The 24,926-nt window shown below is 37.5% G+C and overlaps 1 protein-coding gene across 16 annotated transcripts in view; it reads right to left on the bottom strand.

Moving 5' to 3' along the window:
• Window positions 1–24,926, bottom strand: part of LOC108696619 (calmodulin-binding transcription activator 1) — a 1,211,516-nt gene that overhangs the window by 23,122 nt on the left and 1,163,468 nt on the right. For 11 of the 16 annotated variants that reach the window (XM_041569425.1, XM_041569433.1, XM_041569432.1 and 8 more), the window contains 7 exons: window positions 23,686–23,873; window positions 22,759–23,005; window positions 22,071–22,142; window positions 9,659–9,679; window positions 6,852–7,045; window positions 5,750–5,824; window positions 1,646–1,676 (listed from right to left, as the gene is read on the bottom strand). In XM_041569425.1, coding sequence (XP_041425359.1) covers window positions 1,646–1,676; window positions 5,750–5,824; window positions 6,852–7,045; window positions 9,659–9,679; window positions 22,071–22,142; window positions 22,759–23,005; window positions 23,686–23,873 — 828 coding nt within the window. The remainder of the gene's footprint in view (window positions 1–1,645; window positions 1,677–5,749; window positions 5,825–6,851; window positions 7,046–9,658; window positions 9,680–22,070; window positions 22,143–22,758; window positions 23,006–23,685; window positions 23,874–24,926) is intronic. The other 5 variants (XM_041569428.1, XM_041569431.1, XM_041569427.1 and 2 more) reach the window with 4 other exon arrangements.

Here is a 24,926-nt window from a genome sequence, read left to right as displayed (position 1 = left end):
ATCTAACCCTCAGGCCTTCAGTTGGACAGGTCTGCCCTAAGTAGTGAAGGGTTTTAATATCCAATCAGAATTGTTGTTTTTATTCATCCCATTTTGCTCAGCAATTTTGCTCAGCAAACACTAAAAATGCCATTCATTGCAGCCTGTGTATAGCTAGCTTTGGAAGTAATAGATTCCTGAATGAATTTGCATGGCATCCTCTAAACCCTTTAGTGACCACAGTTCATTATCATTTATTTTGTAAATATATCACATGGCCACAGCCTAGCTATAGGTCTATACAGGTTAGGGATGACAAACTCCAACCCTTCATCTGTTGACTAATATGGCTGGGAATTTAATTTTGAAACAGCTGGAGGGGGACATTTATTTGCCTTCCTTCTTGCACTAACTTTTTGTTGAGATTAAAGACACACTTTTTTTTAGACACTTTACATTTGTCAGGTCTAGAATATCATCAGGTTTCCCCACTGAGCAAGGCACTGATCTAGATTTGTCATTTCTGAGTACAAACGATGTATCACATTCCTCCGCACTATCATGCACATTTGGCAGACTGTGAATTATTCTAATTATTCTGTTTATTGACGTTTTAACAGGCAGCATCTCTATTATATTATATAAACTTCATTTACAATGTAATTTTATTTCCTCTAGAGATCCTTTTTTGCTACTGTCTGGAATTAATTTCTGCTTCATGTCTAACCGCAGATAGCCCACAAAGGAGTAATAGGTTTGTTATTGCTGTCAGGAACTAATGTGAAGAATATACTTATGCATGCAATTAAAGATGATGCTTGCATTGACTTCATAGTGTGCATGGTACAATGCAGAAATAGCATATCCAAATCTACCAAAACCGCCAATGTCGCTTATTCTTGCATTGTCCAGATTATCAAAAGGTACCCAGGCAGTCTGAAAATTCCAAGAATAATCTGAAATGGGATTTATATTGTTTTATGAAGCAAGCAGATTGTTGATTCGAATCAGGGCTGGTTTTAGGGTACAGCAGAGATGGCGTTTGGGCCCCCAGAATGAGCTCTTGGCCAGAAGATGTCTTTGGTAAAAATGCAAATGTCATATTATTACACTGTGCAATAACAGATATTTTTATTATTCATCTCAGTGATGTCCAACCTGTATCTCTCCAGCTGATGTTGAACTAGAGTTCCCAGGATCCATGGGCGTTATAGTTCAATAACAGTTGGTGTGTCGCAGGAATAACATCCCTTTTTCATTTGGACTTGCCAGCCTTACTGCATTGACCCTCTTCATCATCGCCAGCACTGATTAAAATCGTGTTCTTGGGTTTTAGCTCTACCTCAGTGATGTTCGAGATGGTCAGGAAGAAATGCCTTTTTTTTATCTAGTGCCATTGGGTCCTTTCCACCACTTTCCAAGCATGCCCAGTGATGATTTGGCAAGACCAGGTTTCTTTCTCATGCAGTTTGATCTTTTGCATACCCATGTGCTTTACCGTAGAGCATTTGTCATAGCAAATGCAACAGAATGATTTCTATAGTTTCCATACTTGATGGATGTGACTCTTACTGGCAAGTCTTATCTGCAGCCCCATGCAAGCAGGCACAAAGCAACGAGTCAAAGAAACGGAAGAGAGAAACTGGCTAGCAGAAGCTAAACTCACCCTTTTGTACAGTCTATGGTCCACCAGAGGGCTTTAGATAGCAAAACAATAGCAGAGAGCTATTAGCAAAACACGTGTAACTGATGGAAGAAAAATCATATAGATATATTGGATCAAGTAAGTGCTATCTTTAACATGCGGAATCGGCTGATGTCTTAAGGGAATGCAAAGCACAAGAACAATTATCAGATACATTTTCCTGTATGTTTTGGTTGAAATATGTGTTTTTGAACAGCACAGTCGTAGGAAAAAAATGTAATTTGAAAGACAAATAAAGTACAACTTTGCTACTAAGGGTGCACATAGTATCATATAGTCAAAAATCATAAAAACTATATACTGTTTTCTTTGGTTTCCACTTTTGCTAAAGTGTTTCTTAAGTATAAAGGCACGGCTTATTCATTTTACCAAATATCCCACCTGGAGAAACACATGTTATAGCTCCTTAGATTAGTGCTTACATTCCCAAGTACTAATGCCCACTCCCCAAAAAAATTCATTACAAAGATATTGCATTGTTTCACCGGTATCTCACAGTAACACATTTATGCTTTAGCTTCATGCTGCATGCTAGAAGAAAAAGTGTAATAAATGGGTATCATCTGAACCATCCTCACATTGTTTCTCTGGAGGCAAACGGCACAATGATTTGAAATATAACAGGGTATCCAGTAATGGAAGGCAGTGTATAATACAGCAGTAATGTTACAATGCTATGTTGTCCAGACAAATAGTAGTTCTACATCCTTCTATAATAATCTTATAGCACATAATAATCAGAATCGTTCCTTGAAATATAATCTTTTTTAAAGTGCTAAGTGATGCCATCTTGGTTTATACTAGAAATCATCATAGAGTTCTATGACCTGTAAGCACCATCTTTAAATCATCATAGAACTCTTTTACAGGTATAGGATCCTTTATCCAGAAACCCTGTTATCCAGAAAGCTCCAAATTACAGGAAGGCCATGTACCATAGACTCGATTTTAATCAAGTAATTTTTAATTATTCCCTTTTTAATTATAAAACTTTGTACATGATCCCAACTAAGGTATAAAATCCTTATTGGAGGCAAATCAATCCTATTGGGTTTAATTAATGTTTTATTTAATTTTTAGTAGGCTTATAGTATGATGATCCAAATTACGAAAAGACCCCTTATTCAGAAAACCCCAGGTCCCAAGCATTCTGAATAAAAGGTCCCATACCTGTATAATATTAAAATATGAGAAATCAACTTGGAGTATGATGTCCTGGGGCCTATCATGGAACTCCTTGGTAAATTCTAATATCCATATTAGGGATGCACCAAATCCACTATTTGGGATTCAGCCGAATCCCTGAATCCTTCATGAACGATTTGTCCGAATACCGAACCAAATTCGAATTCGCAAATGTATTTGCATATGCAGATTAGGGACAATAAGGGAAGAAGTGGAAACATTTTCTAACTTCCTTGTTTTCTGATAAAGTTACGTGATTTCCCATCCCTAATTTTCATATGCAAATTAGGATTTGGTTCAGACAGGCACAAGAATTTGGCCGAATCTGAATCCTGCTGAAAAAGGCTGAATCCTCGCCAAACCCTGAACTGAATCCTGGATTTGGTGCATCCCTAATCCATATAATTTCAAATAGCTGGTTTACCATATATTATATGGGAAATATTATACTCCCTTTATAATAAACTTGTTATAACATTACAGCAAGTCAGTTACAACATCCCACAGCAACAACTGCATTCCCCAGCATACGTATGCTCTTGTAATGATGCAGCATTTGCAGTTGTTAGTTAAGCCTCTGCACACTGAGGTCATGGTATAAAGGTTACAGCAAACCTTTTTAAATGGCAAACATTTCTTAATATTAAAAATATACAGCAGGTACCAGGTGGTGACATTGGAACCATTCACTTCTATCATTACACTACTAACATTTAATTCGCAATACAGCCTCTTTTTACTACATATTAATTAACATATACATTACTAATATCAAATATTACAGCTATATTTCCATTATTTGAAGCACATTTTTAACAACTAACAATTAGCCATGTTGCACTTTCCATAGAATAGCTATTATTCTGTGTAACACTTGAGAGTATGAAAACACAGTGATTGATTCCATAGTAGATTCATTGGTATATATGTGTTTTTAAAGGATTCGGGATCGCTATTGCACATAAAGTTGCTGAGGGGTTCTATGACCCCCTATACCGGCACACAGCCATTCCTTTCTATATAACCAATTCCACTTGAAATTTACCAAATGTAATTCTTTATGCCATGCGTTATATAACAGGATGTGTTCATTTTGTCTAAACTAAAGTGTGCCAAAAGCAGGTGTTACACAATAAGGGGCAGATTTACTAAGCTCGAGTGAATAGTTCAAGTATTTTTTGGGTAATTCGACCATCGAATTGGTCAAATCGAATTGAATGATTCGAACGATTCGAAGTAAAAATCGTTCGATCATTCGACCATTTGATAATCGAAGTACTGTCTCTTTAAAAAAAACTTTGACTTCGTACTTCGCCAAATTAAAGCTACCGAAGTCCAATGTTAGCCTGTGCGGACCTTCCCCAGCACTCCCCCCAAGTTTTTTTTGGTCGAATAAAAATCCTTCGATCGTTCGCTTAAAATCGTTCCAATCGAATGATTTTTATTCGATCGTCCGATCGAAGCTTTTGAATTCGAAGGATTTTACTTCGAGGGTCGAATTCGAGGGTTTTTTAACCGTCGACATTCAACCCTTGATAAATCTGCCCCTAAGTGTGCAGCTGATGTCACAGATTATATACAATCCATTCAGGTTGCAACTACATGTTGTTTCCATGATAAAACAGGGTAGCGATTTTCCTTTTTTTCTCAAAATAGCAATTTAAAGCCGTGGAAGCCTTCAGTACAATAAACCATAGCAACCAATTAGCAATTGGCTTTGATCAGATTTCTGCAGGTGGAATAGTAAAAAGAAATCAGATTTTTTCTGATGAGTTAGTGCTCTGAGCCACAGTGTTAGTGAACAAAGGGCAGGTTTTTAGCACCCCCAAGTCTGGGCCTCCAGGGTATCTCCAGCAACTGCTCCACTGGTAGCTCTGTAATTATACAGGCATGGAATTTGTTATCTGGAAACCCCTAATCCAGAAAGCTTTAAAATTAGGGGAAGGCCATCTCTCATAGACTCAATTATATCCAAATAATCAAGATTTTTTAAAATTATTTCATTTTTCTCTGTAATAATAAAACAGTACCTTGTACTTGATCCAAACTAAGATATGATAAATCCTTATTGGAGGCAAAACCAGCCTATTGGATATTTTATGATTTTCTAGTAGCCTTAAAGTAGAAGTAGAAGCCCCCATTTGCCACCCTCCACTGTCCCCCTCCCTGCTGCTTCCCTGCATAATGTTCTATTAGGAAAAGAGCCCCAGACAGAAATACTGACCAATATATGCAAAGCAGGGCAGGGAAGCTCGTGGGTGCCATATTCAGTAGCTTAAGTATCTTCCGGATTCTCATCTTTCTTTTCGGTAATTTTCGGAGCTCTCCGGCTCCAACTGGGCATGCGCCAAAAGCTTAAGTGTCGGCACCCACATCACGAAGCTTCCGAACATGGCGCCCATGAGCTCCGTTGTGCTACTCTGCATATAAAGGTCAGTATTACTGCCCAGGTCACTTTTCCTATTTTATTACACTATGTGGGGAGGAAGCAGGGCGGGGGGCCAGTGGAGTGTGGCAAATGGGGCCTTTTAACAGTAGGTAGGGTTAATTCTCCATAAAGGTACAAAGATCCAAATTATGGAAAGATCCGTTATCTGGAAACCCCAGGTTCCAAGTATTCTGGATTACAGGTCCCATACCTGTACATCTTGATCAGGAGGTTTCTGATCAAGATTAAGAATCAAGCTTAACAAGAACTGATTTCCCTAAGTTATGGAATGAAGTGAGGTTTCATGAAAAATTACTGTTTAAACATCTTCTATGAAAACCATTATTCTGTCACTCACGGAAGAATCTTCTTTAGTGATTCAGTTAAAGATATGTTAAATACATGCTTCCACATTTTTACTGTTAATGTAGCTACAATAGTCTATCACATACCTGTGACGGCAGCGGCGTAAAAACCTCATTATCTTCCGTGCAGCTTGGTCTTGCTTTTTCGTTAACAAACTGCTTCTGTCAACAAAAAATGAATATTAGTGCATTTCCATGTTTAAAGGGATCCTGTCATCGGAAAACATGTTTTTTTCAAAACGCATCAGTTAATAGTGCTGCTCCAGCAGAATTCTACACTTAAATCCATTTCTCAAAAGAGCAAACAGATTTTTTTATATTCAATTTTAAAATCTCACATGGGGCTAGACATTTTGTCAATTTCCCAGCTGCCCCTGTTCATGTGACTTGTGCCTGCACTTTAGGAGAGAAATGCTTTCTGGCAGGCTGCTGTTTTTCCTTCTCAATGTAACTGAATTTGTCTCAGTGGGACATGGGTTTTTACTATTGAGAGTTGTTCTTAGATCTACCAGGCAGCTGTAATCTTGTGTCAGGGAGCTGCTATCTGGTTACCTTCCCATTGTTCTTTTGTTTGGCTGCTGGGGGGAAAAGGGAGGATGATGATATCACTCCAACTTGCAGTACAGCAGTAAAGAGCGATTGAAGTTTATCAGAGCACAAGTCACATGACTTTCAGTGCAGAATTCTGCTGGAGCAGCACTATTAACTGATTCATTTAGAAAAAAATTATTTTTCCCGTGACAGTATCCCTTTAACATCTTCAGAAGAAACCGCTCTTGTTCTTTTTTTGCAAACTGCTTCATGTCAAACATAAACAGAGACTGTGACCCTGCAGGTAAAAGGGGCCATTCAACTGTAGGTAATGTCCTGTCCTGAACTTAGTACGGTAAATGACAAAAATCTATTTGTTGCAGTCTAGTTTTCCTATATGCCTATAAAGATACACATGCCATACATTATTTCTGGAAAATCCAAAAAAAAAAAAAACAAGCAACGTTCCCAGGAAGACCACAGCTAACTATGAAGAACCACAGATTTTTGTGCATTAAATTTAAATACTAAGTGGCACCTTACTGGGTCGGGCCTGGTGTTTGTGCATGGGGGAGATAAAGGTCATTCCTACATTTCTGAATCTGGCTATAGGCACAGTAAAATACAGTACAATTAGAACATTACAAAGTCTTCACACCTCAGTTTCTGTTGCACAAGAGAAGCTGTCCGACGCCTTTGCTTCATTTTGCCACATTCTTTGTAACTCCTGTAGTACTGCTGGATTAGCACCGCGGCACGTCGGCTCTGCTGAAATTTCTTCTGCTCGTAATAGCTTCGAAATTTGCTCTGGATGAGGATTGCAGCTTGTGTCATCTTTTTATAAAGTGCATACTGTGGGTGACACAATGAAACACAACTTGAAATCAAGACGTTATTAACCCTGAGTATAAGAATTCTTTTTTCACTTAGGGTTGCCACCTTTTTCTTTGAAAGCATCCAGACAGCGGGCATCAGGAGGCATGCCAACAGCATTTTGGGGTGGTGGCTGTGATGTAAAATGCAAAATTTGCACCAGGTCTAGTAACCAATAGGCAGGTTGCATTTACTCACATCAAATGCCAGCCATGCTGTCTCTGTCAAGGTGAGTTTTAGCACAAGGCAGATTTGAGGGGTGATTTATCAATAATTTCACTTGTGATTTAACCTCCAATTTATTAAAAAACTAAAAAAAAAATGGTACCATAGAACTCAATGGGAATTGTGTAGGGATGCACTGAATCCACTATTTTTGGATTCAGCCGAACCTAGGGTTACCACCTTTTTTGGAAAAAAATAACGGCCTTCCTATATATTCAGATTTTTTTTCCTATTAATAACATTGGGGTCAAGTATCATTTTTACCGATCAGACCGGTATATACTTGTCAGTTGGCAACTCTAGCCGAACCCCTAATCCTTCATGAAATGTTGGTCAGAATATCAAACTAAATCAAAACCATAATTTACATATGCAAATAAGGGTAAGGAAGGGTGAAAGAGAACTACGTGGTTAAAAACGTTTTTACTTGTTTGTGTGACGAAAAGTCACTTGATTTTAAGGATTCAGATTTGGTTTGGCCAGGCACTTGGATTCTTCCAAATCCAAATCCTGCTGAAAAAGGCAGATCACCGAACCAAATCCTGGATTTGGAGCATCCCTAGAAGTAAACCTCCATCTTTCAAGCAAGCAAGCAAGCCATTTGCGTTTTATCAACTTCCTTGAAAATGAATGTACATGGGTAATTTCTGGCTTTTTTCACCATTTGTCACCACAGCCTCATAATTGTATCTGCAATTAGTTGCAGCTGGTTCAGAAAGAGGGGTTGACAGGTGCCTTGTGCAAAATGGGTGCCCACAAACGAGGAATGGATTGGCAGACTGTGGTAGTGGGCAGCAGAGGGAGTAAAAGTTTTATTTACCCTTTTTTTTATAAATATATCCAACAAACAGGCTCAGATACATGATATGAATGTCTATAGTCTAGCTATACAGGCTGTAACAGAGGATGCTGGGAATACAGCTAGACATAAACAGCCTTAAGTAGTAGAGCATGCTTATTTTGCTGTAAAGTGTAAGATTGAGGTTTATATGAGATATTCAATACCGTAATCAGGTCAATTAGGATCCAGTAGTGAACAGAGGATTGGCAAATGAGAGCGTGTGACAAATTGTTTGATCCATGCTAGAAAGCATCAAACAGCTGATCTCACCCAACTGTCACATGCTACATTTGCACTCGGCAAGAACTGTCTGCCTGTTTTATCTCTAGAAAGTAGCTGTCATGGGAAAGATAACTGGGTAAGAGGTCAAGCATGACACACAGCAATAATTATCAGAATATGCAAATATATGATAATTAGGGAAAACAGGATGGAAAATCTGTATCCCCGGGCATAAAAGTGCTCCAGTTATTCAGTAAATCACCGTAATATGGAATCTATGCCACTAGGGGGTGTTAGATTCTTCTATCTATATTTGAGCCAGTAACTGTGTGTGCTGACAGCGTGTGGATTTGCAGTTATGTACTCAACAGCTTACACTGTCACCTACATTGTAAATATCATAATTAGAAAATTAGAAAAAAGAGACAAAGACCCCCTTTCCATGTGCAGTTCTTTGCTGACAGCACCCATTACAATTAATTGTGGCTTTTATCCTAGACACAACTCAATGATTGGTCTGTTCATTCTTCTTCTTCTGTTTCGTCATTTTTACATATATTTATGGAACACTAGTTTACCTGTGAAGCTACAGAAGAAGGGGAAGTTGGCTAAAGGATATATTATTTGCTTGCCTTGTGGCACTGGTGCAGGTCAATATATAGCCCGCCCCTATGCAAATTTGCCACATGCAGTTAGCCATGCCACCCACAGATTTGCTTTCTAAAGGTCAGCAGAAGAGGCACGTTCCTATGGGAGCAAAGTGGGAGGACGTGCGACACAAAAGTCTTCCGTTGGGTTGATTGAGGGGGGCTTGCATTGGACAACCTTGTCATTTGTCCCAGCACTGTTGCTTTCAACTTCCCAACTGCAGTAGACTAATCTATTAGAAGCTTCCCATTCAATCTATTGGAAGCTTCCCATTCACTTGACAAGATGTGTTATGCTGTGGGTACTAGCACTTTAATTGCTGCCAGTAGTGTCAGTCAAAATGCCACGTGTGCCAAAACCTTTAAAGTGCCCTGAAGTCTATGGAAGAAAAACTCTATATAAAGATCAATATATAATGCATAATTCATTTCACCGATTTTACATTTTCCCAGATTTTATATGATTTTTTTTCTAATGTGAAATAGGGGTTCTACTTCTATTGGGATTTTAGATTGTTCCACTGGACAGAGACTGAAATAAATTATGAAAAACACCCGCATAAATATATTGGTGCTACATAAAAGATAACACAAAGATAATTGCAAACAGTGAACTGCCAATTTGTAACAATAATGAGTTATAAAAAATAATCATACCTTCAAGGCTATCCATGTAAGCTTGGGAGAGAGAAATACAATTCTAGGGTTATTAGGGAACAGGGAAAACACTAATTATAATGTATAAAATTTAAAAGAGTAGCATGTTATATCGAGAAACCATCAAATGGGCAGTATACCCCCACGTTCAACACAAGGCCAGTGAATAGGGCTTGTCCTGAACATATATTTTGCCTTTTTCTGTTATTTTTTTTGCACTAAACATCCATCCTGTGCTTCTTCCAAGCAACTTTGTAGATAGTTAAATTACCAATCCACTGAGATGCCCTCTATATAATAAAAATCGTGACTGGAAGCTGGGGGGGTTGTTGTTTATACAGAGGCCATATTTTCTATTTTAACAAAGAACATAACAATGATCCTTTAGTGTAGTTATAGTGTGTTAGTGTAGTTATAATAAAATGGTGTCCTTTGTGGCTCCTGTCCCTTCCCATACGTTCTAGTAAATGTGGCCTTAAGACTTTTACCCTGTCCTGTAATCAGATATTTTTGGGATATTTTTCTTTAGCAACCAGTTTTCTGTAAACTTGGTTCAAACTACCTATAAAAAACTTCACACCAGTCAATAATGTACTAAAGACAAATGTTTTGTTTGTCCCTTTATATACAACAGTATTTCTTCTCTACTGGGTTTTTACCCTTAATGAGTTTTATCTAGTCAGTTGAGACCACCAGAAGAATGGCCTTTTTAAACTTAAAACAATAATTGTGTTAAATAATGATTGTGTTCATGTTGAACAAAACTGTAGATGGACCTCTACTGCTCCTTTAAGGAGTACAAAATGAATCATCGACATTCTGGTTTGGTGCACATATGGTGTATTGTTGTTGTAATAAACAATTTAATTATACATTTTGTTTGCCCTTGTTGCTTTCATTTTATTGATTAATTATACAAGCTCTGGATTCTACAGGCAACAGATGCTACCCTGTTATCTTAATGTGGCTTCATAATAATTTGGGTTACCTTGAGACATCGCCCTCTAATCACCCCTAGGAATGTAGCTCAGATAAAGGCAGAAGTGTAGAGAAAAGCAGAGTAGAGCATGGCCCAAATGCACCAATTTGGCTACATCTTTCTAATCTGCTGTAGCTGAAGCCTGTAACAAGGGATCATGGCTCATTATTGCCTATTAATGACAATTCTTACTATATGAATCTTAGAACTAACACTTCAAAAAAAAAAAGAAGGCTATAAATTGGGCTTCCATTCTTCCCCAATGTGACCACAGCTCTTTAGCAGCACCTATGAAGATTTTCATCTTTCAAAGCACTGAACTCAAATTATACAGTATTTTGAAAATATTAGGGATGCACCGAATCCAGGATCCGGTTCTGGATTCAGCCAGGATTCGGGCTTTTTCAGCATGATTTGGATTCAGCCAAATCCTTCTGCCCGACCAAACTGAATCTGAATCCTTATTTGCATATGCAAATTAGGGGCAGGGAGGGAAACTGCGAGATTTTTTGCCACAAAACATGAAAGTAAAAAATGTTTTCCCCTTCCCACCCCTAATTATCATCTGCAAATTAGGTTTGGTATTCGGCCGAATCTTTTGCAAAGGATTCGGGGGTTCGGCCAAATCCAAAATAGTGGATTCAGTACATCCCTAAAAAATATAAAAAGTCACAATACACAGCTATTTAGTCATTCATTTAGATTTACAGTGCAGGGCATTTTAGAACTCAATGCGGTCTGCATTTCCCATGACTTATCAAATTTTCTGCTTCCGATTTGCCACGATCCCTAATTTTAGCTTCTAAACAGCCCAGAGCCCACTGAGCATGTGGAGTGTAACTAACACTTGATGGACTAAAAAGATCCAAGATGGCATATTCCTGGGGACAACTTTGAAGGCCTGAATAATTACTGCCATAAGGCTGATGAATCCCTATGCTGGTACAATAAGTTCAGTGGGTAAAATGCAGCATTTCTAGCCATATTCATTTTAAAACTTTAGCTATTAAGCACCATGATTTTCTATTTACAGGTATTGGACCTGTTATCCAGAATGCTTGGGACCTGGGGTTTTCCAGATAATGGATCTCTCCATAATTGGGATCGTCATACCTTAAGGGGTCCGAATGCCAAAAACTCGAAAAATTCTAGTTTTTTTTTACTATAAAATCTGAATTTTTAGTGGAAAAAACAAAACTTTTTCGAGATTTATTATACCCCAAGGATAGAAAAAGGCTGAATCCAAAATCCGGCATCTCATACCTGCCGAGGTTGTATATAAGTCAATGGGAGAGGTCCCAATCATATTTGAACATTTCTGTGGTCTGCACTGAAATGAGCCAGAAAATCCGATTATTTTGGACTTTTCGGCAAAAATGTCTGTGGATTTTCGGGAAAAAGACTTTCAAGTTTGTCCCCCATCCTATTAAATTGTGCTATTTTATTAATAAATAAGGTCACATCGTGGATTCTAGTTTGGTCTGAGTTTTTTTATTTAAATACTCTGAAAAGTTCAGAATTTTATAAATAATGCCCTAAGTCTACTAGAAAATTGTGTAAACATTAAATAAACCCAATATCATTGTTTTGCCTCAAATAATAGTTTGGATCAAGTACAAGGTACTGTTTTATTATTACAGAGACAAAGGAAATCATTTTTAACTAGTAGAATTATTTGCTTATAATGTAGTCTATTGGAGATTGCCTTCCCGTAATTCAGAGCTTTCTGGATAATGGGTTTCTGGATAACGGATCCCATTCCTGTATTAAAAATAATAACTTTTTCCCCATAAACCTTGTAATGGTCAGCTCCGATCTTGCCCTTCTTCTCCCCTCTCTTCTCAAGTCAGTGCAGATTAATCAAGTTGAGAATCTCTCTCTACCACATGGTCAGTTAATTATAATTATGAAGTTGCAAATTAGCTAAAGCTCTTTAGGGAACAACATAACGTGCTCAGTATAATGTGAATCATCTCTTTTTTTTTCTCTTGTTACATATAACTTCATTTTCTGGCAAAGAACAAGAAATAAGTGCAAGCATGCTGTGCCTGACTATACAAAGCGCTCATCCTCTTCCATTTACATTCCCCAAATGAGAATGTAAGTATAAATTAGTGTGGTTTTGCGAGTGGAGCTATTGATTTTGTTATGGGACGCTGAAGAATCAGCTGAAGATGCACTAAAATGCTGAGTTATTATAAAATTTTCGCTTGCAACATCAAAATACACACAATAAGCAGAGTTACATTTCACACTTTAACTGTAATAAGCAAAAGACTATTTTAGTGCTCTGTGCGGTAGCATGCCCAGAGCTGAAATGAAACATTATTCTTAGATTAGAGCAGTGTGTCCAGTTTTTGCCTATTAGCCACGTAAGTGTCACTAGTAATACTTCTGGGATCGCTCTTGATTGGATCTTGTTTCCCCTTTACTCAATTTTTACGATTCTCTCAACACAATCTGAAATGCAGGAAATGATCAGTCTCAAAAGAGTCAACAGCTCAGTGGCATAACAATATGAAGTTTAATTGCATTTAACTTCAAATCCAATTTAGGGCCCCAAAATATTGGTAAATTGACCTATTCTACCAAGATATATTAAACGTGCTCATTAATTTACTGGCACCCTGTTTCTGTTTCCTTTGTAGTTATGCCCCAGAACAATATTGCTCAGTGTTAAAGAGGCTGTTCACCTTTAAGTTCACTTTTTTTACTTTCATAAGAGGGCCATCTTAAAAACAAATGCTCTGTAAGGCTACAAATGTACTGTTATTACTTGTGTTTCTATTCAGGCCCTCTCCTATTCATTTTACAGTCTCGCATTCAAATCAATAAACGGTTGCTAGGATAATTTGCACCCTAGCAACCAGATTGCTCAAAAAACACAAATAATAAAAAATAAAAACCAATTGCACATTGTCTCAGAATAGTACTCTCTACATCATACTAAGGGTAGATTTAATAACATTCTATACGAATCGTATTATTTTCTCTACAAATTTGTGGGGTTTTTTTAAAAAGAAAAATTCTCTAAAACTCTAAAAATGTGAGATTTATTATGTGTAAAAACCATAAAAAACTCTGATACAAAACTTCTTTAAGTAAAAGTTATTGAGGTCCCATAGAAGTCAATGGGAGCTGGACTGATCCTATTGGACTTTTTTTAAGCTATTCAGACTTTTAGGCGGTTATTTACTAAACCTCGATATTTTTTTTTTGATCTGGCTTTTTGATGCAAAAACTCAAATTTTTCGTGGATTTATTATGCCCCGATGCTGAAAACCCGGCATCTCAAACCTGTCGAGGTCATGTATAAGTCAATGGCAGATGTCCCTATCCCAATTTGAAGATATAGTGGTCTGCGCTTTGCCTGATAATCCAAAAACCTTGGGCTTTTCAGGCAATAACCCGAAAAATCGTGCAGTTTGGGACTATACGATTCGAGTTTTCGCTTGGAGTTTTTTCAAGACTTTTTCAAGTTATATGATTGATAAATAAGATAAAATTGAGGATAGGAGTTTGGTTGAGCTTGGTTTAATAAAAATAAGAGATAAATGAGTGTTTTAGTAAATAGCCCCCATAGAGGTTTTTTTCATTTTTCATTGTCCAAAATTTTTTTTAGAGGTTAAAGAGATTGCGTATTTTTTAGCACATGGTTCAGCACATTTTTCTGTTTGTACTTTTTATATTTGGATCTTTTAATAATGTTCATGGCATTCGTGAGAAATAGAAATTGAATTGTGGTTTCAAAAAAGACTAATGAACAGCCCCTTTAACTATGTGGCTCCCTGCTTTCATGAAGCCATGCTTCCACTCATAGGATCTACAAGCTGCTAAGCAGTGTGACCATGTCCTGTAAAACTGCACTTGGCCTATAAATAGTTTTGTCACCAAAGGAAATTCTGTGATATTAGCAGTGACATTGTGACATCCCTTCCTGCAGGCAGCCCTTTACCATCCCCTGCTACTGCCTAATACAAAAAAGGCAAACAATTAGATGTCATATATCTCTGCCCTATACAGCTGTGCATAAAGATACTGTATGTCCTGGATAAATGGTAGAAAATGTAAAAGACAGTATGACACATAAAGAGAGAGCATGAAATCAAATAGTGGCATAACAGGCCATAATCGGCTGTGTAATATAACCCTCCGGTTTTCAATAGTCACCACTGGGATGATTGCTGCCTCTCTGTCTTCAGCGCTGATGAGATTAATTTAATGAGCAGTGGTATCAACAAAATGCATGTCCAAATATTATTACAGCATAATGTAGCAGCACATGGATAAACGTTTAACTTTACAGCAAAACTCAATATTTAGCATGAATTAATGCTCTTTTGCAATTGTGACTCATCTACATAGGCTGTACCTAATACAGCGACACCAAAGTGCTTCACAAATTATGCAACAATGTGAAATCTTTCCATGTGCGTAATAATCATTATATTAAGCAGAAGGAACTGTAATCAATATTTACGGGTTCTATAATGGCATATACTTAAGGTAAGCGCTCACAAGAAGGGGACCCTGGAATTACCACCATTCCAATCGTGCCATAGCCATAATTGAGTCTGTTTTAGTAAATCAGGTGTAGCCACAATGACAATGGAATTGCAGGAAAAATACTGGATTGTAGGTTAAAAAAAAGCCAATTTTCATTTGCACACTAGAATGTGCTTGTAAATGTCCCATTATCACGCATACAAATTGACATTTGCTCAGTTTGGATGACAATATGGACTATGCCAGGGGTCCCCAACCATTTTTTACCCGTGAGCCACATTCATTGTAAAAAGAGTTGGAGAGCAACACAAGCATGAAAACAATTGCCAGATAATGCCAAATAAGGGCTGTGATCGGCTATTTGGTAGCCCTTATGTGCACTGGCAATGCACAATGAGGTTTTATACAAGCAAAACACACCTCCAAACCATGATAAGCTCCTGCTTTGAGGCCACTGGGAGTAACATCCAAGGGTTGGTGAGCAACATGTTGCTTGCAAGCCACTGGTTGGGGATCACTGGACTATGCTATTTATCTCAAACGGTTAGTTCTGAATTGCAACATGTAACAACAGTGACCATTATGAACTAGCAAATGAATATACGTCAACGTTAATGGTCTGATTGCAAACAAAAACTCTAGTCTAAAAAGTCTTTAAATGATGCCCACATACAACATAGTAGCATTTTAGATGATAGATGAGGGTGAAAAAAGACAAACATCCATGAAGTTCAACCTTTTTGCCTGTAAACCTGCTGAACTGCTAGCTGTTCCAGGGGAAGGAGAAATTTGCACACATGTTTGGGCTAAAATGTATACAAAGGTTGTGCGCTGTTTCATATGATCCTTCTGCATTGTTCATCCAAATGTAACCTGGCCTACTGTGATATAACAGTTTTTCTTTACATACTGACATCTCAGACTATAAAATGAAAAAAAGGGTCTGATTTACTGCAATTTTCGAGTTTTTTTGCTCTAAAACGCACAAACTTGAATTAGAGTTTCTGAAACGTGAAAGTTCGAGATTTATGAAGGTAATAAAGAACTTGAATGTAAAAAAAAATGTGGCCAGTTCCTGTAAAAGTCAGTGATAGTTGTCCTAGCAAAGTGACAGCAATTTTCTTTGATTTTTCAATTTTTAAAACTTAATTGTCAGTAAAATGAGTGATTACGTTTTTGAGATTCAAGATTTTTAATAAATAAGCACACATTTGAGGTTGTGAGCTTTTGCGTTTTTCTTGTTTTGAGAAAACTCGAAATTTCATTCAGCGTGGTACAGAACTTATACAGTATATACAGGTATCCAGAATGCTTGGGTGCGTGGGTTTTCTGGATAATGGATCTTTCCATAATTTGGAGCTTCAAACCTTACGTTTAATCATTAAATAAACCCAAATAAACTGGTTTTGCTTCCAATAATGATTACTTATATCTTAGTTGGGATCAGGTACAATATACTGTTTTATTATTACAGAGAAAAGGGAAATCATTTTTAAAAATTTGGATTATGTGGTTAAATGGGGTCTATGGGAGACAGCATGTCCGTAATTCAGAGCTTTCTGGATAACAGGTTTCTGCATAACGGATCCCATACCTGTATATCACTTTTCATCTCTTGTGGACACCCAATATTATTGGACAATAAGGGTTTGTAGTGCACAAAGTGCTAAGCAGATATACAGTAGCTTGCAGAGAGAAACAGAGGCAAGCACAACCTTGTTCTCTGGAAGAACATGACATAAATGAAACGTGATCCTAATTTGTATGAATCAGAATTAACTTTCCTTGAGGGAGAGGACTATTCTTAGCTTACCGCCTCTTATTTCCATTTCGGGATCTCGGTGGAACAATAAACCTTATGCACATTAGCACTAGTCACTTTGCAATAAATATAATGAATGTCTACAGATGTATGAACCTGGTTCTGTGTAAATGAATAATAATTGCCTGTACTGTCTTCTTTTATTAACATTGGAAGGTTAAAAAGTTGGTTCCTAGTTAAATGAATAGATGCACTCATCATGGAGTGAAACAAAGCCCATGCTTTATAATAGGCCACCCTTGCTAGCAAACAAATACCAATCAATGTACGTGTTTAAAGGGACAATATAAAAAATATTGGCACGGGGTGATGTGCAAAGTGAGCATAATTAATATTATTTAAGCATGGGGAATGTGCATTCTGCACCTAGTCTCAAACCAGCACTAGCTGCAGAGAGTAGCATCAAGGGACCCAATCCGTAACAGGGCCCTGTACTTACCGCCTGTCCTATGACATTTCCTTAACTTAGCCTCTGATGCTTCTTAAACTGTGTGTTAGGAAATGGTTGGGAGGGGGACACACATGCCCCCCATCACACCTCACACCAATACAGCGCTGACTAATTTCTGAGATCAGAGACCTGCTATCATTTCTAAAGAGAAAGCAGTGTACAAAATGCAAAAAATGGCCGATCGGACAGAATTGCCATATTTCGGAGCTGCCTGGATAATGGGCTTCTGGATACTAAATTCCATGCTTCCAAGGAACATTCCTCCTCTCTGTGTGTTAAATATAGATATTTATACATATAGTTGGGATACATATTTTTATCCAGCACGGATCTGAAAGTACTTTTTGAGACATGGCTACCCTATACTGTATGGTGTGGACTTATTGTTGTTTTAATCATGGAGTTTTTACACATGAATAAACATTAGTTTGCAATATTAAACAGTGAGTGTTTTCTTCTCTATTGATTGGTTTCTTTCTTGCTTTATCACATTCTGAATGGACAGTAAACCTAATGCCCAGGTTGCTAAAACCCTAGAGGCCTGGAGCAGAATTGCACTGTGTTACATCTGATGATCCCATATAAAAAATCAATTCAGCCACCCAACCCCAACTGTTAAGGGGTTATTTACTAAAACTCAAATGTATCTCATATTTTTATTAAACCAAACTCCCATCCACAATGCTATTTTATTTTCTATTTTATTTAACAATAAAATAACTAGAAAAATTCAGGTCAGGGAAAAAGAACGATAAAATCAAGAGAAAACCTGAATCATACACATTGTTTTGGATTTGCTCCATGACTCAATAAAATTTTTTTTTGGGTTATCACCTGAAAAAGTTTTTCATATTATTGGATGAAACCCAGTGCAGGCCACAATATCTTTAAATTGTAAAAGGGACATCTCCCATTGACTTATACATGACTTCGGCAGGTTTGAGATCACAGATTTTCAGTATAATAAATCTAGTTTTTGCCCAAAAAACCCAGACCAAAAAAAAATGTGGTTTAGTAAATGACTAAACCAACTTGTCTCATAGGAGAATTTTTTTTTAAAAAAATGATTACCTTTTTCCACTGTAATAATAAAACAGTACCTTGTACTTCATCCAAACTGGAATACAATTAAACCTTATTGGATGTGAAAAACCAGCCTATTGGGTTATTTAAGGTTTACATGATTTTCTAGTTAAGGTATGAAGATCCAAATTATGTAAAGTCCAGAAAACCTCAGGTCCTGAGCATTCTGGATAACAGGTCCCATACTTGTAGTATATAATAAAAAGGATTTTGAATAGCAAGACTACAATATACAAACTACTGATGATTTACGGTAATGTAAATGCTGACAGAATTGGGTAAGTCTACTGAGTTTTGGACTTTGTTCCCATTTATTAAAAGGGCCGGTTCCATATCTGGTTGATGGATCAGGATATATATATATATATATATATATTTTTTTTTTTTAGGTCTAATACATTATCCCCATTCGAATTAGGCAGAACAAACTAAATGACACTAACACTTTAAATCTAGATACCTGGCTTTTTTACAGTCTAATCTGTGTCTATTCCAGAATAATATTAAAAATAATGGGCTTGTTATGAAAGCAATAAACCTTACATTGGGAAAGAAATGACGGCGTGATTCTCATCAGTTCAGTTTTAATAAAAGCGGGAAAGTCCAATACTTGCCTGTTCTCTTTTGATTTGGAAAATATCAAGATAACTTCATGCTTAGGCTGCAGTTAAATATTAATAAGGGCCATCATCATAACTCCAGCTATAAGATGTGGCAAACACCGAGAGGGAGACCGGCTAGGATTTTCACATTTGCATTTTAAAAGATCAGTGAATATGCTTTTTAATATCGGTCACAGGGACAGTTATGGTAATGAACAAATACTGATGTCCTTGTGGATCGATGCCAGATGTACAATACGTGAAGTGTTCTAGGATTTCCAGTTTATAATACGAAGATCAGACTATGAAAAGGTGCAGCTGCAAAAAATAATGCTGGGGGGGGGGTTTAATCAAGGGAGAACAACCACTGACTTACAGAATTACAACTACCAGCATGCCTCTAGCAGCTCTGCAGGCAGAAGCATGTAAAAGTAAAGAATTTGTACTTGGTCCTCTTCTAGATTTACAGTACATAGTTGGAAGAATTACATTTTTGTTGTTTACGCTTGGTCTCAGTCTACAAAATTTTTGGATTTTTTTTTTTGGTTCGGCATTTGGTCCCTTTGCTAATAACAAGGTTACAGATATATGAAAACACTACTGATATCAGCCGTGCACCCTTTGGCCAATCGTTTAAAGTATATCTAAGACAGTTAGTATTCACCAGAAAACTGATAAATGTGAGTCCCTCCAAAAAGTCAATCAGGAAAGCTTTTCGAAGGGTTAATAAAGGATAAGATACTGGACTTCATAGCAAATCATAATACTATGAGTTTGTGCCAGCATGGTTTTATGCGTAATAGATCTTGCCAGACTAACTTAATTTCTTTTTACGAGAATGTAAGTAGAGACCTCGATTCTGGGATGGCAGTGGATGTGATTTACTTAGACTTTGCTAAAGCATTTGATACAGTGCCACACAAAAGGTTACTGGTTAAATTAAGGAATGTTGGCCTGGAACATAGTATTTGTACCTGGATAGAGAACTGGCTAAAAGATAGACTACAAAGAGTGGTGGTAAATGGAACATTTTCTAATTGGACCAGTGTTGTTAGTGGAGTACCGCAGGGCTCTGTACTAGGTCCCTTGCTTTTCAACTTGTTTATTAATGACCTGGAGGTGGGCATTGAAAGTACTGTTTCTATTTTTGCAGATGATACTAAATTGTGCAGAACTATAGGTTCCATGCAGGATGCTGCCACTTTGCAAAGTGATCTGTCTAAACTGGAAAACTGGGCAGCAAACTGGAAAATGAGGTTCAACGTTGATAAATGCAAGGTTATGCACTTTGGCAAAAATAATATAAATGCAAGTTATACACTAAATGGCAGTGTGTTGGGAGTTTCCTTAAATGAAAAGGATCTAGGGGTCTTTGTAGATAACACGTTGTCTAATTCTGGGCAGTGTCATTCTGTGACTACTAAAGCAAATAAAGTTCTGTCTTGCATAAAAAAGGGCATTAACTCAAGGGATGAAAACATAATTATGCCTCTTTATAGGTCCTTGGTGAGGCCTCATCTGGAGTATGCAGTTCAGTTTTGGACTCCAGTCCTTAAGAGGGATATAAATGAGCTGGAGAGAGTGCAGAGACGTGCAACTAAATTGGTTAGAGGGACGGAAGACTTAAATTATGAGGGTAGACTGTCAAGGTTGGGGTTGTTTTCTCTGGAAAAAAGGCGCTTGCGAGGGGACATGATTACACTTTACAAGTACATTAGAGGACATTATAGACAAATGGCAGGGGACCTTTTTACCCATAAAGTGGATCACCGTACCAGAGGCCACCCCTTTAGACTAGAAGAAAAGAACTTTCATTTGAAGCAACGTAGAGGGTTCTTCACAGTCAGGACAGTGAGGTTGTGGAATGCACTGCCGGGTGATGTTGTGATGGCTGATTCAGTTAATGCCTTTAAGAATGGCTTGGATGATTTTTTGGACAGACATAATATCCAAGGCTATTGTGATACTAAACTCTATAGTTAGTATAGGTATGGGTATATAGAATTTTAATTAAAAGTAGGGAGGGGTGTGTGTATGGATGATAGGTTTTCATTTGGAGGGGTTGAACTTGATGGACTTTGTCTTTTTTCAACCCAATTTAACTATGTAACTATGTAACTATGTAAAAGTAATTCAAAATACAAAAAATATTTATTAGGTCATAATGAATGGAGGCCTAACGCGTTTCGTGCCTATTGGGGCACTTACTGATCAGCCTATGAGTAAGTGCCCCAATAGGGATGAAACACATTAGGCCATCATTCATTATGTCCTAATAAATATTTTTTTGTGGTTTTAATTACTTTTGATTGACTTTTTGGAGGAACATTTATTGGTTTTCTTATGGATATTGACCCATGGACTGGGGAGTATATTCTCCTCCCTATATTTCACTTTGTTTATATATACTATTGATATCCTATTTACTGTGGTAATGCCTATATTGGCTTTTGGCAACTATATTTTTTGTTATAGTATATACCCCCAAATCTCTCCATAAATAACCTTCAAGCTGGTCTTTAGGTGTATTTAGAAGAATTTGGGCATCACGCTGGCCCCCTCAGTCACTGCTTTGTGCCTCCCTAGGGAAGCTAGGCCTCTAGTTTGGGAACCACTGCTCTAGAGTGATAAGGTTAGCCAGCAGTGGCTTAAACTTAAACTTAATTATGTACTACAATAACTGAGCATGATAATTCTGGAACAATTATGAAGTTTTTGCAAAATTTACAATATTCTGTAAACTCTACATTCTTTGACAGTCGGCTTTCTGCCTTCAGCAGTTATCTACTCACACTGCATGAGACAAAGACCTTCTGTTTTGGAAACTTTACCTAATGAGTGGCTCTGCCTATTTATGGCCAGCTCAAGTTTGAAGTGAATGGTGCTAGAGTCAACCTAAAAGGATTTAAAGCTGAAGACACTATTGGTTTGTGACACATAAATATATTCGTTTATTTACTCTATATTACCTGTTTGTATTTTCGGTAACAGCGCTGAATGACAGCTGCAGCAACTTCCTGCTGTTCCCTCAGAGGACGACCCTAATAATGAATCGGTGGACAAGGAGGTTAGCACGGGAACATCTCATTTCAGTATGCTTAACTTCATGATAACATATATTAATATTGCAGACGTCAATGAACCATAGATAGATGAATGCATCTAGCACAACGAAAAGCACAATAAATCTTTATTTCAGCATAAAACAACAACTTAGCCAACAACCCTTTTTTCTAAAGGCCAGAGAACAATAACTTTCCAGATCATTGCCATCTCTGCTATATACAGTGATATATGAAATACATTGACTCAGTGTCGGACTGGGATGCCAGGGGCTCACCAGAAAACGTCAGTCCAGGGGTCCATTCTCCAAACTACTTCTCCTCTTCCACACCTCACTCAACCTCTATTTTTCAAGTCTCTTTTCTTTCGATTGTATTATTTATTATTCTTTATCTATTTAGCCTCTCTTTTACCATATAGAAGGAGGTATTGACCAAATGGTTAGAAGCAGGAGGGCCCACTGACACTTGTGCCCACCGGGAGTTTTCCTGGTATCCCGGTGGGCCAATCCCACACTGCATTGACTTAAGTCCAAATTATATAAAGTGATTTATGAATGAAAGTACTTGGGCCTGATAACTTACAACCAGTTACCTTGTATTTCCGGAATACTGTCTGGACGAGTTTTGCGGCTTCATATAGCTCTCGCTGTTCATGATCGGAAAGAGTCAATTGGGCAAATTCATTTTCCACCTTTTCGTTGTTGGACGCACTGAGAAACTCAGACCAGTCAGCAGCAGACGGTAGACTGGGCTTTTCAAATGTTGTCTGACTAAGTGGGGAACAAGCAGGGCTTAAGCTGGTATTTGAAGAAGGAGTCAGAGGTTCATTGTAGAGGGACCTGAAATAGATGGAAACAGCAGTCATTCATTTGTTTAAAAATACTCTAGATATCATCAAAAAATTATGACACGGGTTCAAATCTCATAAAGTCATCCCAGATTGGTATGTTTATAAACATGTACACCAGGATCATATAAAAAACTGGGAATTAAGAATAATTAAAAATTACTCTTTAATTATTGTTGGAGGGCTGGTTTAGGGCAGAGTTTTAGACCAATTGCCTGCATTGTTCTTTTCCAAAAATAGCATTGGCTGACATCAGTGGGGCCTCCCTACTTACTGATACAGGTATGGGATCTGATATCTGGAAACCTGTTTTCCAGAAAGCTCCTATAGACTGCATTTTAGCCAAATAATCCAAATTATGAAAAATTATATCCTTTTTCTCTGTAATAATAAACTGTAACTTAGACTTGACCCAAACTAAGATATAATGCATCCTTATTGGAAGCAAAATCAGCCTATACGGTTTATTTCATGTTTAAATTATTTTCTAGTAGACTTTAGGTATGAAGATGCAAATTACGGAAAGATCAATTATTCGAAAAACCCTAGTTCCCACCTCAGGTCCCGAGCATTCTGGATAACAGATCCCATACCTGTAGTGTTTCAACAGAGATGCCTCTATTATTTATGTATTTCATATTGGTAGGGTCTTTTTAAACCAAAATAACTTACCGTATTTGTGCAGCACTAGGTAAGTGATCAACATCAGCAAGATAACTGGCCAGCCAGCTCATGGTGGTGCTAAATGCTGCAGAGTCTGCCCTCTCTGCCTCTGACGACTCCATCGGAACAAAGTTCTCCCTCTTGATCCTCTCAGGTGTTGCTTCAATAATCTGTTCTGCCAGATTCATCATATTTACCTGAATGGAAAAAAGAAGAAAAGAGGAAATGTCCTCTTGAACATTTGCCACATAAGAAAACTTTTAGAACATGTAAATAGGTGGAATAGATTGCCTTTGGTTCAACTCTTTGCTTGAAATGAATTTTGTGTTATTTTTTTAGATTTTCTATTTCAGCTTGATGATGCCAACAGACAAAAAACCCCATTGCTCTTCTAGGCTACAATTTTATTGCCATTGTATTACTTCTCTTTCTATATGGACCCTCTCCTATTCATCTTCCAGGCTCTCATTTAAACCACCCCCTAGTTGAAAGAAAAAATTTAAATTTAGCGACAAGATAGTTGCTGAAGTGGAGAGCTGTTGGACAAAAAGCTAAACATTTTGAAACAAATAACTTTAAATGAAGACCAGACAAGTGGAGTTCTAAGACAAGAGTGGAGCAGTGAAATTCCATCCATTCATAATTCAACAGTAGCCCCCCCACCCATAATGAAGAGAAAAGGGCATTATTATTTTAAACACATTGTCACATGGTGTGAAACACTGCTGCAGTCCACAGCTGTCAACCTTGATCTTCACCTCCATGGTTGGTTGTGTAAATATCTGGCCTAATTAGATAATGAATTATTTACGCAAGCATTAATTAATGTACTTAGTGTTGTAGAGGAAGGAATCTATATCATGTTGAAGATGGAAGAAATGTGCTACTTTGCACATCGATCCAGCATTTCATGGGTTTAACCTAGTATTATGAAAGTATTTTGTGTTTTAGTGTTAGAACTAGGATTAGAGTAAGCTTCTTAGAAACCTGCTCCAAGGCTGAAAGCAAATACAGTCTTTCTGTACTTGTCATATTACTTGGCAAACATGGGCACCAGCACATTGTTTAATGAAAGATTACTCATCTGGAGAACGGATGCAATGGGCCTGGCACACTTAAAACAGATCCATTTCTTCCACTTAATCTGATTGTGGGAAAATGGGAAGCATGCTATCAAAATCACTGCAACTCTTTTGAACTGTGCTTTCCCAATCAATCTGAGCAAATAAACACAGGACAGTAAGGAAGAG

Source organism: Xenopus laevis, chromosome 7L (assembly GCF_017654675.1).
Source record: "Xenopus laevis strain J_2021 chromosome 7L, Xenopus_laevis_v10.1, whole genome shotgun sequence".
In the NCBI taxonomy this organism is placed as follows: domain Eukaryota; kingdom Metazoa; phylum Chordata; class Amphibia; order Anura; family Pipidae; genus Xenopus; species Xenopus laevis.
Note: the sequence above shows the minus strand (reverse complement) of the source record. Positions and strands in the feature narration are given on the sequence as shown.